Below are 16,598 nucleotides of genomic sequence, written 5' to 3'. Positions count from 1 at the left end.
AAATCAATAACAACAGTCTATTTAAGGTGATTGACTGGGTTATGTATTTAATATTATTTATTACTTGATGTCTCCTTTATGCATGCAATAAAGGGTTTTAGGAGTCCATCACAGCTGTGCAGTGTAGTTGTGAGAGTGGTCAAGGCAGTGGGACAAGTGCAGACAACAAGAGAGGAAGCAATCTAGATGGAGTGTAGACACATACAGTATGTAATATTTCTGTTCTTACAAACTAGGCTTCAGGTGATGTGTGCCTTTCTATCAAGGAAATACAAAAACCTTTGGACCCCTATCACCCCTATTTTTCCGTCATAAGGGTAATAACGTTTTGTGTGAAAGAGACATAACTTAAAGATTAGTGTAGGTTTAGCCACAGATCTGGATGTTATACTGTACCTCACCGTGGCAAACAGTAGAGAGAGTTACTGTAAGTTCATGTCATGGTTGGTTTGTTTTAAAACGTAGTGGTAAGCTGCCTTCATTTGTGGTAGTTATCTACATATGTGAAAAGAGAACACTGTCTTGAATTCCAGAGTAGCTGAGCAACATATCAGTCTCTGGACCTCTGAATCCAGTAGACATAAACTTATGTTCCTTAACCATCATTTTCTCATAGTCTCTCTCAAGTGCAGAACCAAGCATAGTGATGTGTGATTTAAGTAAATTCATATTGTGCCCACATTAGCAATTTGGCAAGTCAGAAAAACATGAAGAAGGGCCATGCATTTAAAACCACAGGTATAAAGGGCATCATTAGTGGATAGATTATGGAGATGTAGGGGCCCTTTCTGTTAGTGGGGTGTTTAACTGCATAGGGCAGTTAAAACAGGAAAGTTAAGCTCTTCATTCACTGTGTTGAGCTTCTAGGGGAAACCCACCAATCGACACTGACGTACTGAGAAAACTGTTACAGGTTCGTGGAGTGCACTGTATGCAGGGTGCATCATCTTTGAAATTCTCCCCTTATGCTAGAGGCTTGAAGCGTTTCTGAAGCAAACTGTTGTTTTAAAGAATGTGAACTTCACTAGTGCCATTCATTATTTATCTAACAGGAGAAAAAGCACATAGAAAAGATTTTTCCCTGAAGTGTCTTCTTCCATTTATATTGCACTGGACGAAGTGGCACATTCCCATACAAATCTTGTCAAGAACAGAAATACCTGGGAGCTGATCTTTTCAATCCAGTCCATTCTAGGATATTATTAGACTGTTTTCTGTTTTTGATGATGAAGATTGACTAAAAAAATTGCTGGGGATTATTAAAAATAATTAAAATTAGCTAGATAGTCTTGAAATAGATTTAATTAACCTGAGACAGATGCATATCAATTTTCATTCATAACAATTTTTGTTTTGGTGATATACAGAATATGGTATTACAGTTAATGGGGTAGCACACTGAATTGGGATGAGCCATTGGACTCACGACTGAGAAGTTGTAGGTTCAAGTCCCCACTGCAGTCACTGCTATTGTACCTTGAGTGAGTACATTACCCTAATTGCTCCAGTACCCAGCTTTGTAAGTAGGACCCAGCATTGCTGGGGTGTCATCCCAGTGATGGACCAGCGTCTGCTTTCCAGACTGTTTCTCGCTATGGAAACCCAGATGACCTCTGGCTTGCTGAGCTGCTGTGGTGGTCTGGGGTAGCCTTCGCGTTTTATACCAGCAGGTATCGATCTTCAACATAACAAAGGTGGGATGAGTGTTAATGATATGATACAGATTATTTTTTCAATGTGTTTTTACAGGCCCTAAAGAAGAGACCTGGGTTTTCAAAGATCCTGCACATAAAAGCAGACAGCGTTTGCTAACCTCCCCGCGGGTGCCAACAAGGCACAGTTTACCTCAGAAAAGAGACACAATCTGAACAGCCTTTTTCGCCACTTTCCACCAACAGAAAGGATGAAACAAGCCAACAAAAACATAAAATAAACACAGATCAAACAAACGAAAAATGACAGAAGCACGGTCAAACCGATTCACTCAAACTGGAGGCACATGGGCTATAACATTGTAAAGCAGCCGTTTATATAAACATGTACTTTATAAACAAGACGAACAAAAAACGAGAAATGAAAAACGCAGCCCTCCACTGGTGTTGATGCTGGCACTGTGATCGAGGAGTGAAGAAAGCAGAGACACAAGCATTTTTGTTTTGTCTTGTTTTCGGCTGTCTCTTTTGAATGGGTGGAAAACTCTTTCGGACGCAAGACGACAGCTGGACGAGATCGTTCCTGTGTATCCCGAGGAGGGAGTGTAGCCCCCGTTGTGACCCCTGCATCTTGCCAAACAGACGGGCGCAAGAAGACATTTTGTTTCTCAATAGCACAGAGCAAGCCAGCTAAACTTTTCCAGGAACTTTTCTATAAGATTGTAGGATATAGGATGAATCTCGCCGTGCTTTTTAAGGATATGATACTCGCAGAGCACATACAAAAAGGACCAGAGAAGCTGCATTGATTTGAGCCCTTTTACACTGGATCTCTTCCAAACAATTTAGTTACGTTCGAGCAGTATCAGCTAATACAGCATCCAGAGCACAGGAATCTCCATGCTAATTCCATACTACTTTGATTAAAAAAGATACCACTTTTAAGTCCTGCAAAACTATTACTAATTTCCCAAAGCCTCTGCCTCAATGGCTAACAAAAGTACAATTAAATACACTGTGTAAGTGACAAGTGTGTGTGTCTTGTGTTATACAGTTTTCAAGGCTATTTTGAAAATAACCTTCCATAGCAGAAAAATGGCTCCAATGAAATTGTTACTACTGCAATGAAGTGCTTCCTAACAGTCTAATAGAGGTTCAGCGGTCAGAAGGAAGCAGGAATTCATATTTGCAATGTTTTCGGTGCCTCTTCCAGTTATGGAGAAATAGTCACACTGGAAGGGTTCACCTGATGTCAAATAGGTGTCACCTAATTAAAAAAAACAGCAATAATAATGTTAAAACTGAATGGCATGATAAAAGCAGTAGTAATCATTACAGAAAGATGGTCAAAAATAACACTATTTAATAGTTCTGTCGCTGGAATCGGGGAAATAAATCCAAACTTTTCTTTAATCTCAGATTCTATTCAGTTCAGAGAAAGAAAAAATGTGCTCAACTGTGGGAGGTGTTTTTCAGGGCCCTTTGTAAGCATTTTCAAATTTACCTACTGTAATTTGGTAGCAAAGCAATAGGCCGTTAGAACAGTAAAAATGATGACCTACTGTATGAGAGAATGGAGGAGTTTTAAAATAGCTACCTCCACTTACTATCCACAGATATCATTTAGCAGTGCTGAATACTGTATATGACACATGGACACACACACGTCTGTTCATTAACAAAACACCAGCTTGGAAATAATTAGACTTGAACTTTGTAATCTTACTGAAGAGCCAGAATCCCCAGTGGTCTACTCTTGTGTTCCTCTTTTAAATTGCAGATGACCTCTTCTCCTGTCCCTCTCCAAGCCTGTCAACTCCATGGAGCACCGTAACGAAGAGAGCCGTGTCTTGCATTCAGGAACGTCAGAGTCGGGCGTTTGCAAGGAGGGTCTTTAGACTCCCTGTCAGACCTGAAGTTGATGTGTTCTTTTTCTGTTGTCAGCAGTACAGTCTTTCCAAGCCCCCCTCTCCAAGAAGTGACTCGCTCTTCAGACCAGACGCAGGAGCTCCAGGGAAGGGGGCAAGGAGAGTCAGCTGCTATTCCATACGCAAAAAAGTATTTTCATGGCCTTGGGCGACATGCTGGTTTCTTAATGACAGTGGTCGTGTTGTTAAAACATTCGTTCTAAGATCTTTCGTTCACATTGGGGGTTGCAAACAAAACAGTACTGATGCCATAAACCTTATTGCATTGCCATTGCCAATTTTTTTTTTTAATATCCTATGTTATTTTAGTTACATGACGGGAAACTCAAGGCAATAAAACTGCATAATTTTCATATATATTCCATGTATCTATAGTTCAGAATGGGTATCTTATGTGATACAAAAAGTACTGTATGCCATGACTGAAGTCAATAGAACTCTGTTATTGAAACATTTTAAAAGGCATTCATGAAATATGCAGGTATTTGTGAAAGAAAAACACGTGGAAGTGGAAAATCTATGGTGCTAATCAAATAGTTTCGTACCGCAACACAACCCATCTGTGGACAACGTCATCTGTGCACAGACTGTATGCAATTTTTTATGATATTATGTATTTCTGAGTGTAGAAGTACTTTTTATTATGGACTATGCATTACAGGTACCTAAAAGAAGCAAAAAAAAGAAACACAAATGTTGCCGGATAACTTAAATCAGTCAGATCTGCTTTAATTAAGCGATTTGCAACCCCTACATGATGAAATGGATCACAGCTCGCAGTGTGCTACAGAGCCCTTTGCAGCTCAGTATAATCTCTCCTCGGCCAACCATGCTCTGTGCGTGCACGTGTTGCCAGAAGTCTCTTCTGGTTCGAGTTAAAGGCAATCCGATGAGTTTTGCAGTATTGTTGTTTTTGGAATGAGTCAGGCTCCATATGCTAGATGATTGTTTTAAAATGCCAGCTGAATATCCCGATTGCCTTAGTTCATATTTCATAAATGCTGAATAATTAACTGCGATTATAATGCACTTTACATCCCAAAATGCTTTACGTATACTGTAGTGGTGGAACCAGGTCATCTAACCCTACCCTTAAGAGTGGTGCTCTGGGATTTTAATGACCAAATAGAGAGGATCTTGGTTTGTAGTCTCATTGGAAGGACGACAGCTCCCACAGCATGTTGTCTAGTCACCATACTGGGGCATAGCTTTTAGAAGTTTTGGTCCAGAGAGAAAAAAAACATGTGAAGGAACATCACATATTCAGACATATTCATGTCTTTGCACTATGAGGAGAAAAGGACCACCTAGAGGAAACTGACAGGAACACAGGGAGAGCACAGAAACTCCATACAGACAGCACCCCAGGTCCAGAACTGACCCCAGGGCCCCAGTGCTACGATGCAGAAATACTAACCACTGCACCACTGTGCTGCTGCTGTTCTTTTTGATTATGGAAAAAAATTAACTCCAATTCAGCATTTGGCAAATCAAGATCGATGGAGGAGCATGCTGTACAGTATTTATGCCTGCGATTTTTAGGAGAGAGGTTTAAGCACTGTCTAAGGAAAGCAAAATCAGATCGGCTTGCCTTTATTCTCATCTTCCTTCGTACATATCAGTCCACAGTACTGTGTCTGTCCAGCAACTGTGCTCTTTCAAGTTGAGCTGCAAGACTCTTGTGAACCGCTCATTAATCTTCATTTCATGTTTGAGATCTAAGCGTGAGTAAAATGCAAAAGAGCATACACAGAGCTCAGTGTGGACGAAAACCAGTAATATTCACGGAACTGTATGTGGTTTGAGTGCAAGCTGTAGAAACACACCATCTCATCTAATCAATAGTTTACAGCCAGCATTTGTCACATGCAGTAGGCAGCAAGAGAAGAGGAGACACAGAGTTTTTAAACGGAAGAAATATTTATATTAAAGATGTACTGTAAATGCTTTGCTTCACGCTGTTGAGTGTAATTTGCCCTCAAGCTGTGGTGTAAGTGAAGATTAAGAATTGTAATGTAGTGTACCACTGACTGTGGTGATCATAATCACACACTAATTGAGTGTACTGTTTCCAGAGCAAAATTGTGGCAGGACTCTTGAAGATATCTATTCGCATTGCCTCTGCCTCTGGTGAGAACTAGCAAAACAAGAAGTGACCCTTGGAAGTGATTGCTCATATTTTTTTTGATACATTTTCTCCAGTAAATGTGCTCAGGATAGTCTTACATTTTAACTCACTTCATGAGTATATTACAAAATGGTCATACAGTGATTGATCACATCCATTTAGATCAGATAATGTGTTAAGCAGAGCTGAGCAGATGCTGTAATGTGTCCTTTCAGTGACCATAATGCTTTCTATTTTTATCCATGAATTTATGGAATGGATATCTTAGATCAAAATCAAGTTTCATGGCTGAAAGTGTGCAGAAATAATTCATCTGTTGTCTTCTAATGTTGAATCTTTTCAAGGTGGGTGGTGTCACAATGTGCTTTCCAATAGTGGAATCTCATAACTGAGCATTTGCGAAGATACTGTAAAAAAGCTTTTTAGAAAGCACAAAAATAAATTTGTTTCAAACATTATTTTCTGGAACCTGACAAATTTCAAATGAGCAGGAACACTAGAACCTTTTGAAGTTTTAATGCTTAGGGCAAGATTATAAGCATGCAACACTGTCCTAAAAGAGCAGGATGGGTAATTAGGTTTAAAGCATCGACCATTAAGAGGCACTTGTGTGAGGACATAGAGGAAATAGCTACAGGAATTAGGAAAACAGAGAATTATAGATTTGCCAGAAAGGACAGATGTGTCTTCTGACATTCAGCAAAGAGAGGACAGGAACCCGTTTAAAGATAATTGGGTGAACATTCTAAAGTGGAGGTGCTTTTTAGCTGAAGGGGCATCTGCCTAAGTTGGATTCTTTGATATAGGAGCCATGAGCAGGCCAGATGGGAACACAAAGTGCCATCTAAGAAAACTACAATCAATTTTACAGAGACATGGGAAATCAACGAGGAGTTGCCTGATGGAAATTCTGAACCTGTGAGAACAGTGAAACTCAAAGTAGGAGACAGGAGAGGAAACTACATGGACATGGATTTAAAAGTGAGGACTTTAAAAATCATTCTTTACAGGCAGTAAAAGTGGTCTAGAGACAGACACTGTGTGTAACGCTTGCCAGAGGGGGAAGAGTGATTGCATAAGTAACATGAACAGTATGTAGGGCAAGTTGATGTCAGTGCTTTCACAATACACTGGCAGATTAGCTAGTTACAGTAGTTTAAGGACTTAAAATGTGTACTATGTGGAAGACATTCCTTTGTGTCAAAGGACGATTGGAGTGTTAGTTTTAGCATGAAAAAAGAAGAAATAGTGTGATCTGACGTGAAAAGATCCTGTTGGGTTTGAGATGTTGCCCTCAGTTTTTGCAGACCAGCAACCAGCTGTGAGCAGTTCTTGAGATTCCATTCCTCGGGAGGGACAGGTGATGTTCAGTCTGTCCCTGAGCACATAGCTGTCCAACCTGACCTTGCATCTTGAGATCTCGGCTTCTTTTCATTTGTTGCCAGATTTGTATTGCTTTGCTCTGCTTCACTTTTAATATGGTGAGGGTTTGTGTCATTGGGAAAAATTAAAGTCTCTTGCAATCCAGACTCGGTATTCAATCAGTTTAGGCAATGATGGTTAACAGTAGTCCCATCGGGGACTGGTTAACAATAATCACCCCAACACTGGGAGTGCTACAGTATGCCTATTATCTTTGTCACATACTGGTCCTACACTGCACCAATGTGAAGTGATGAAATCACTGTTTAATATTTATGTGAACTGCTCTTTGGTGTTTAAGTCAAAGGGAATAAGATATGTACTACACTATAGCTAATCCTTTCCCTGCTCATAAAATTAAGAATGCCAAAAATGTTAAGAGGAAATCTTAACATTTAAATTGCCAACAGCACACACAAGAACTTAATTAGACTTTTCAAACTGAAGAGCAGGAAAAGCTTTACCCCAGGTTTTGAATTTATGACAATCTGTCTGATGAAGACTTTAAAACCCTACTTTTTATTTCTAATAAGTACAGTATTTGATGCTGTCATGACAAGGACATGGGAAAACTGTTGGATTATTAGTCTGTATCCATTGTCAACCCTCATTGCCTCTGTACTAAACCAGCTGGTGACCTAAAAAAAAACTGGTTCTCATATTAGCACGTTCTCCAAAGCTACAGAAATTATCCAAGAAAATGGAAAAATGTATTTATTATAAGTAGTGTTAAATTTGCCGTTAAGTGTATAATAAATATTTATATTAAATGTAGAATGACAGAAGTCCTATAGAGATGGAAAATATATAACAAGAGAGGATAAAAGAGTATTTGAAATATTTATTTCTATAAAAAAGAGACATCTATATCGTTGGCATGTTTATATGTTGTAAAGACATCGATCATCATGTTGCCTTTTATAGCTGGTTTGCTGTAGTCATTAGATAATTAGGTGTTAAGAGTTTAATTGCTTGCACAGGTGTTTTGCTTTTTTATTTTCTGTCAGTTGGTGCACCAATGGAAAAAAAAAAAACTCTTTTATTAAATGCTGTTTGGTGTTTTTCCAGTGTTAATATATTTCTCAGTATTTGTGATGAATGATGCACTTTAGGACTTTTCCCTAGTGCTTTCTGCCGCTTGTGATTGTGAGCTCTACAAAATGGCAGTAAATCATGCTTTATCGGTGTGCTTAGTGTGAAGATGACTGTTTCCATAGTTTTGTCACTTGTGCCAAGACATTCACTTCTTCTTTGTGCTCACGTGACCCAAGACTCCCTCCTGTCACATCCCCCTGCCTGTCCAAATTCTTGCTCTCCAAATATCTCTTTTTAGTTTTTATGTGCGTGAACATAAACTCACTTTTAGCACAGGGAAGGAGGAAACTGGTAACATTGATGTTGGATCAAAGAAGTTCACAAAGTGCGGGGCTTCGTTTGTGCCCCAGTTGCTCCAGTCCCTCCAGTCCACCCTGTATTAGCTGTCTCTGGAAGCCAGCATTGCTGGGATTAGGCCCTGTGATGGACTTGTGTCCCACCCATGGGAGGGTCATGAGCCCTCTGCTCCTTTCATGCCTAGGAACCAGGATAAGCTCTGGCCCATACAAGCAAGCCTTTGTATGTAACTTGAATGGAAATACCTACATTGTGTGTCACACATAATTGCAGAGAAAATAAACCATATTAAATTGAATATCTTTCACATCTTGAACAGTCCATGTCAATATTACTGTGACATTTTCAGTTGCCTGACCGATGGACTGTATCACTAGGGTAATGCATTGGGGTGGGTATGTTTGTCCCCTGATTTGATTTAAAGTAACTTATAGTGCTGAGGTTATTCTTATTATACTTATCCATTTAATTGATTCTAGTTTATGTAGTTCTGATTAATTTTATAGCTGTTGGAATAACTCCTGCAAGTGTATCTCAGCTTACAAATTCAACAGGAAAGCTTTTGCAGATGATTAAACTCTAAATAAAAATGTCCACTTACGGTATTTTTACCCATTGTCTTGCCTGACATTTTGAGTATAGAGAATTTAATTTATGTTAGTTTTTTTGTTGTTGAACATCCATGCCACAGACTAAATGAACAAATTTGTTTTGTTTTGCAGTGAAAGTGAGCCAGTGTATTTTTGCGGGAATATTTTCAGACATGAAACTGTTAAGAAAATGATGTGAAGACAAAATAATATTAATCGACGGAAATGATGTCATGTCACGTGGGCCCGCTGAAAAGAATGTGTTTGAGGTGATTTCTGAAAGAAATGAGTTGGGTTGTCTCTACAGTTGAGCATTTCATTACACTTGTGCGTATGACAAATAAACTGAACTGAACCATCAAAACTCTTTCATATTCTGAATGATACCATCTTATATTTATTGGATTCTAAACAGCATTGCTGTGATTAATTTAGAGTCCTCGTGGCCTTTATATTTAGGCAGGGATGAGATATTTTGAGAGCGCTCCTATTATTTTTACACTTCTTTCACACCACAACGCAAGGCATTGTGTTGTCATGGAAACTATATTTCTGGCTCATGCCAGTCATTCCTGAAGCCCGCTGCTCAGTGAGTCTTGGGATTGCGGTACTACCACACAGAAGAGTGAATGCCAAAATGTTTACATTTGTATCGATGTTGTGGCCTTGTTTTGGTCAGCTACATCAATCCATTGCACTGAAAACTTCAATCGGGATATGTTGCAATATTGCACTGTAACATATTAGCATTATTGCAAAGAGTTCAGTTTAATTTGTTCCTGAATTCAAAAGATTAGGCCTGGTTAACATACCTTTCACAAGTCAAATTACGGTCAAGTGCTTTAAAGGTTGAACTTCGACATGACCTTACTGTCACATTTTGTTTATTTTTTGTGTGAGGTGTTATTTCTAATGTCATGTTTTTTTTAATTATCTGTGGGAGATACTCAAGGTGTTCGTTTTCCTTCTTTTGCGTTATGGAATGGAATTGTTTCCTGTTGTTTCCTGTTGTTAGTTTTAACATTTTTTTCTGGAAAAGATTAAATTGAAAAATGTGCTGTGTGCCTGTGTAGGAAACAGAAGAACCTGAAAAGATGTTTGAAAGGATCCTTGTGAAAACATCTCAATTTTAATACCATATTCATTTGACTTTGTCCCAGACAGCATTTTCGATTACCGTACTGTACAGTACCTCTTGGGTTTAGAAAGAAATGTGGACAACGGTGTGACTTGTATCAAACGTGTCTTGCACTAACTGCATACTTCTACAGAGGATGCAAGCACATCCTGTCTGGCATATTATTAACTACAGTAGATCATCGATTATTTAGCAAGTAATAATCTGGCTTTCAACAATTTTCTGGTCCTACTGGGGCGATCAGGCAAAAGTATATCATACACAACTGTAAAGCATCTCTTGTCTCCCTTATAACAAGCTTGTTGGCAAACTGAGAGATAAAAGGCAGGACTGCAAGGTTGCCATCTTAAGTTGCTTATTGCCCTTCATAATGAACAATATGCACTAGTCACTGTGAGGAATTCATGCAAAGCAGAAGCAGCACACAAAAAGGACCAAAAATGTTTTCCTCTATTCCTTATATAGGAGATATTACATTATTACAAGGGGATAAAGAAAGTGTCCCAGTGGAACATTACAGTATTTACAATTTATTTCTCATTAAAGAAAGGTACTGTGCAGAATGTAATATATTGTACTGTGCATTAAACATGTTGATGTAAAGTGTGCTGTACAGCACTGCGGATTCTGCAGTGCTGTACTTCCAACGTGTGTACAGTAGTCAATTTGCGTTTGAAGCACTGTACAGTAAATGAAAGAAACTGAAACCTCATAAATCAGTTTGACTTTACAAAGCTGATTGATGGACAAACTAGCATAACAGCTTCTTCTAAAATGTTCTTCTAACATGTCAAAAAGAACTATTATAAGAACATCTATGCTATTATCCAGAGTTTTTGAAACTCTGGCTACCCACTACGACTATGACCTACTATGATCTAGTGTACAGCGATGGTAGTAGTCCTACCTGAATCTGGGTTTCCAGAATTGAGGGAGAACATTAAATTAATACTAAAACCATGAACAGAACAGTATTAACAGTTTTTGTTTTTCATTGATGATGATCTTTAATATCTAGAAAGTTCGGCAGCTTTTTATTCCATACAAAGAATTCAGATAGTGCAGTCTAAGGGTTAATCTGCCCTTTCAGTGTCTGACATTTTTGCATTTACTGGTTCAGAAAATGAAACGGATGTTACAGGGGGTCCTAGATGTTTGCAATGCATCAAACAAATATGAAAAATACATACTGTACAACAGGTTTATTTCTTTTGAGAATTTAAGTAATAGTATCATTAAGGGAAATGTTCCAACGAGGTCTTAAACTCACCTCTGGGACAATTATTTAATTATTGCGACATTAGGAACGATGGAATAAGGTTGTATTTTATGCCATCATCTATGTACTGTACCATGTGACAAGCCTAAAAACCAAAATATCAGCACAGACAGTACAGATATGTACTGAACCACACGGTTTGAACGGCTCTTGAATAATGTCACGCACTTTTCCCAAACATCCGTCGCTTCACAGCACCACACCAAAACATCGTCAGGATACTCGAGAGCACTCAGACTGCTCAGAATATACTCCGGTTTTCATCCGTGTCCCAGCTGAGGCAGATCAGCCAATACGGGATCGAGCGTTGTTGCTTGACAAACGAAGGCCGTTTGAACAAAGAGTCTAACAAGTAATAACGAGGACCCCTGTATTCTACATGTGGTACGGTGTGGTATAGTATAGCAAAGTCATTTTAACTAAGAGCACACAGTGAAGCTAACTGATGCATGGTGAAATGTGTAACAAGCAAACATTTGGAGACCATGGCAAAGTGAAACAGATGAGACACTGCAGATTCATGGTGCTAAACCGAAGGGGATCCATGACAGTAAGACTGTTAAAATAATTTTGTGTAGGACTCAGCCTAGCTGAAGCCAGAGGGGCCTTCTACTGCTCTTATTCTGCAGTGGCTCTCCTGAGAGGAAACAAGGTGCCAAGAGTTTTTGTAAATCAATAATGTCAGTGAAGCCCCTAAAGCCCTTTTTCCTTACAGTGTTTCTTCACAACCTGCTGGCCATTTTTTTTTCCCCTGTGCTTCAAGGTCTTCTGTATGAATTGTTTTCTATTCCACAGGTTCACGGGATGTTTTTGTTTGTCTGTGCAAGCCTCAGTTGTATTTGGGTAAGGAACATAAGTACAGTACTTTGGCAGAGGATGGATAACGTGTAGGGTCATATTGCAGTGAAAATGTTTACCGTGTATTTCAACGATCAGGGAGGCAGACATGAATTTGTTTTAAAATGGTGACTACATGACAGTGCCAAGATGTATTGTTTGTAAGGATAGTCTTAGAGTATGATAATGGAAATCTATGTTTTTTCAACAATCACTTAATTTTAATAGAATTGGTGGAAAAGGAAAACTGTTCCGTTTAGTGCGCTGGTTCATGCTTCGATCTGATACAACAATATGAAGACATCTTTGCAGTATTGCCTCAAATTGCTTAAAGCATAATTTCCTTTAGCTTGCCAGTTACCATTATCTTACCAAGAGGTGCTCAGTATTTAAAACAAACTGCTTTTTATCCAGTAAGAGGCTCGTTTCTTCTTGTCTTTTTGCAGTGTAAGGAGGAGTTATGTGTATAACATAGGCAAGTTAAGAGAGTAAATAATTTTGATAGCCCGTTTGGACTTTTAAAGAGGAATATAAATATGGTTTGTACAGTAAATAGCAGACTTGAGCTTTGAGGAACACATTTAAGAGAGACCTTTCCTATCCTTCCAATATTAATCTCCTTAAAAAAAGACTTCTCTACTGAAAACGCTCTCTGACGCAGTGCATTAGTATTTATTTGTTCATGTAGTACAATAAATGCTTTTTCCTTCAAAGTGTATTTTGTCAGTTCTGACAAAGATTTGTCTAACAATCAAATGGTGCTGGCTGCAGTCCAGACTGTACAGTTGTTTATGTGCCTATATCTAAATGTCAACAGATCGCTGTTAGGAATTAATTATACTGTTACAAGATAAATGTTTTACTTGTTTGCAGTTGTGCGTGTAGTGATTATATAAATCATTAGAGGTTCCTTCTAATATACTCTCCAGGATGTGCTCTCAGAAAATGCAGATAAACAGAACTGTGTTACAGTAACTCCTAACTGTGATTGCTTAAAGGTGGAACTGGTTAGTATAAGCATATATATTGCAGGAATAGAAAAAAGACAAAACAAAACATAAGTACGCAAAATACTACAGGACAATGCATAGTCAATCTGTTGCTATTTATTACTTGTTTTGGAAAGCAGAGATAGGAGTGTGTATTAACCATTTGTACTGGAAATCAAACTGTTTGCTTTAACCAAAACATTCGTCTTGAAACAATCAATTTAACTTAACTGAAAAGCATGTATTTTATTGAATATTTTCATATAGGTTAATCTTTTTATTTTTGCAATCAAAATCCCCAGATCTCTATAAGAAATGTTGGTTTTAAATGAGGAAAAATGTATGTGGCATCAAATGTGAAGAATTGTATATTGTTAAAAAACGAAAGTGTCTCAATGTATGAATTGTTAGCCTTGCTTCTATCTAAGGTGGATACACTGCCATTCTGTTCCATTGCTTTGAACAGCCTATGGAGTATTTCATTTATATTTACATGTGGTTGTGGTAACATGTAAGAAATAAAGAAAGGTAGTTACACAATGACTCACACAAGTTGCAAAATTCAAGGTGCTTTTATTGGAATCAGATATGTAACATTTGGAAAAGATATAAGTATTCCTACTTATATAAAATCTTGGTGAAATTCAAGGCTGCAGCAGGTCTATTTCATTGCCAGTTTGAGTTCTGCCTCCTTGAGCAACTGGTCAGTTGGCATCAGTGGTCTTAACGTGAGAGAGAGTTTGGTTGGGCCTGTCTGCTGAGCAGCACTCCATTAACCTCCAAATGTCATCTTAAAATGTCAAAACTAAAAGGCTTGAATGCTGTTATTAACTTACTGGTATTTTTTTAATGGAAATAACCCTCAAGTCTCAGTGAAGTGTACGCAAATGTGAGTTTTAGTTTGGGAGGTATTGAAAAGAGTTTTTTTTGTTAGTACAGGAATTGTCAAACTGCTGTTTCCTTTCCCTCGTAAACTGTAGTTCTCACCTTTTCAAAGTCAGTTAATGGTTTAAATGACATGTGTGATTCGATTTCAGTTGTTCGGTCAAATGATACCAACAACAAAATAAGCTGACAAATTTAAAAGCAAAGTGTACTTAATACTCTGGCGTTACCGTGCCTGGCTGAGGAAATGATAGCCCTGGCAGGAGAGAAGCGCTGTCGCCACACCCTCATAGATGAGGAATGAACCAAGGAGGCAGCTGCAACAGTGCACTTGAAATGGAGGGAGGGGAGCTAGAAAGATGTGCACGGAGGTGTGTGCAGCGCAGGAGTGTTTATACTTAGGAGAGTGGAAGTTTAACCTTAGAATTTGACTTCCTCCCGAACGTCTGTTAATAACACCATTTGTGGTCTTTAGAAAATAACTTGAATTCTTGAAACTCAGAACAAACCTGTCCACTTCATCAAGTAATCTGAACACTCCAAAAACCAAGAGTTTGGAAACATTACTAACATAATCTGGCCCCTTGAAAGTGGGTAAGAGCTCCCACATGGAAGGCTTTGTTCAGGAAAGTCACCTTGACATCAGGTGCTGGAGCTTTTGCTACCAGATTATTTTAAATAATTATTAGGTGCGTGTTTTCTCTGTTTTTATCCCCCATTGATTTTGTTGCTGTTTATGTAGTGGTACACCAGTTCTGAGTGTAAAGATCAATGTCTGCTTCCTTGTTTGAAAGACATTTGTAATCTATTCCAGTCTGCCAATCCCACAGACAAACCCCACCCAAAAATCCCCTATTCTTTTTTTTTTTAAGAGAAACATGCTTGTTGGTAAAAATGTAGCTGATGTCTACGGTAATCAGCTCAGATTGGTTAGGTATGGACCACACCTCTGTTCTCTAAAAGCATTTAAAACTTGTTTTTCACTAAATTACATATCTGATTCTGGTTAAAAAAAAAAGGAGACAGGAAAGAAGTATTTATTCATCATTGTATTTCAATGGTGCAATATAAAAACTGATTTATTTTGTAGGATCCAGCATAAAGATACCCCTAGGAGAGAAACATTTAATGCCATCTAATACTTTAGAACCTCCAGTTGCTGTATCGTGGCTGTCTGGCTTTCATTTCGTTCAGAAGGAGCATAATGAGATCATCTAAAATGTGTATCAAAAGAGCCCCTGTAGAAAGCACTTTAGATGTTGCTGCTTTTGTTGTGTAATAAGCTGTGCAGAATGCAAGCAAAATAATATTACTGACAGATGTGTATCACTGATACTTTTATGGATACATGTTAAATAAAAATTGTGAAGCAAACTAGTGTGATCGTTTTTATTTTTGCCTTTTTTACCAGTAGGTTAAGAACCAATATTCCTGTGACCCAACTACCAATAGTCCTATAAGATTTCTCTCATTTACAAACTTCAAGGAGCCAACTACTGTAGATACAACCAAAAACCCTCTGTGGTCAAACATGGTAGCAGATTTGTACTAAGCGGTACCACAGAGGGAGTGGGGTGATAACGTGACTGTACAATTACATGAACACAAACCTTATGCCATAATGTAATATCTCAGCTTTCATAAAGTTTGTTCAGCCAGGTTCTAGCAGCTAATATCGTAGGACATTTTATTTCTGTCCACATTGTTCAGTACAGGTCAGGGGCAAGAATCTCTAGTGCTTCAGACACACAATGCCTTTTAACATTCAGAAATTCTTAATACCATATTTTAAAAAAACAATCTTAGTTAATTGATCAGGTTTTTGAATTTTCAGAACTAGTATAACCTTTCTGGAGCTGGTAGTGCTTTAAGTAGATCTGTAAAACCAGTACGGCATTGTCCTTCCAAAGACATACAGTAGTGGTACTGTACCTTTAGAAAAAGAAATGTGTTTCATAAAACTGGTGCTCTGAATTGCTATTCACCACATAGAAAAGTATAAGTTTTGACCCTGACACAAACATAAATTATAAGCCCTTATACAAATACATGAGGAATCTGGGGTGTAATTCAAAGAATACATAAATTCTCAAATGATGTACTGTAAGTGTCCAGAGATGAGGAACCACATATATTCCCCGGCTTAAATAAATATCATACTCTGACAAGGTAAAGATGTGAATCTTTTCAGTCATGAAAAGAGGGGACTGTAAGGGCACCTCATTCATGTATAAAAATTCCTCAAGGGAATTGCTACTAGACTTCCTCAGAACCAGCAAATAAATGTGAACCAGAATATGTATGGTAAGTATGAAATTACAGGGAAATTCATTTACAACTGTGACCAGGAAGCACATT

The 16,598-nt window shown here is 38.2% G+C and overlaps 1 protein-coding gene across 2 annotated transcripts in view; it reads left to right on the top strand.

Annotated features, from left to right (window-relative positions):
* The window catches only part of fbxo41 (F-box protein 41), a 95,543-nt gene extending 79,929 nt beyond the window's left edge, over positions 1 to 15,614 (top strand). Inside the window, exons 13-14 of one of the 2 annotated variants that reach the window (XR_015939773.1) lie at positions 1,750 to 12,361; positions 12,405 to 15,614. Coding sequence is in view for 1 of the 2 variants with exons in the window: in XM_088637763.1 (XP_088493889.1) it covers positions 1,750 to 1,812 (63 nt within the window). In the remaining variant the exon portion in view is untranslated. Of the gene's footprint in view, positions 1 to 1,749 lie in introns of both variants that reach the window. The other variant, XM_088637763.1, reaches the window with a different exon arrangement.
* The last annotated feature ends 984 nt before the right edge of the window (positions 15,615 to 16,598 follow it).

Source organism: Lepisosteus platostomus, chromosome 1, assembly GCF_059453375.1.
Source record: "Lepisosteus platostomus isolate fLepPlt1 chromosome 1, fLepPlt1.hap1, whole genome shotgun sequence".
NCBI lineage: Eukaryota > Metazoa > Chordata > Actinopteri > Semionotiformes > Lepisosteidae > Lepisosteus > Lepisosteus platostomus.
This window is presented reverse-complemented; position numbering and strand designations above follow the sequence as displayed.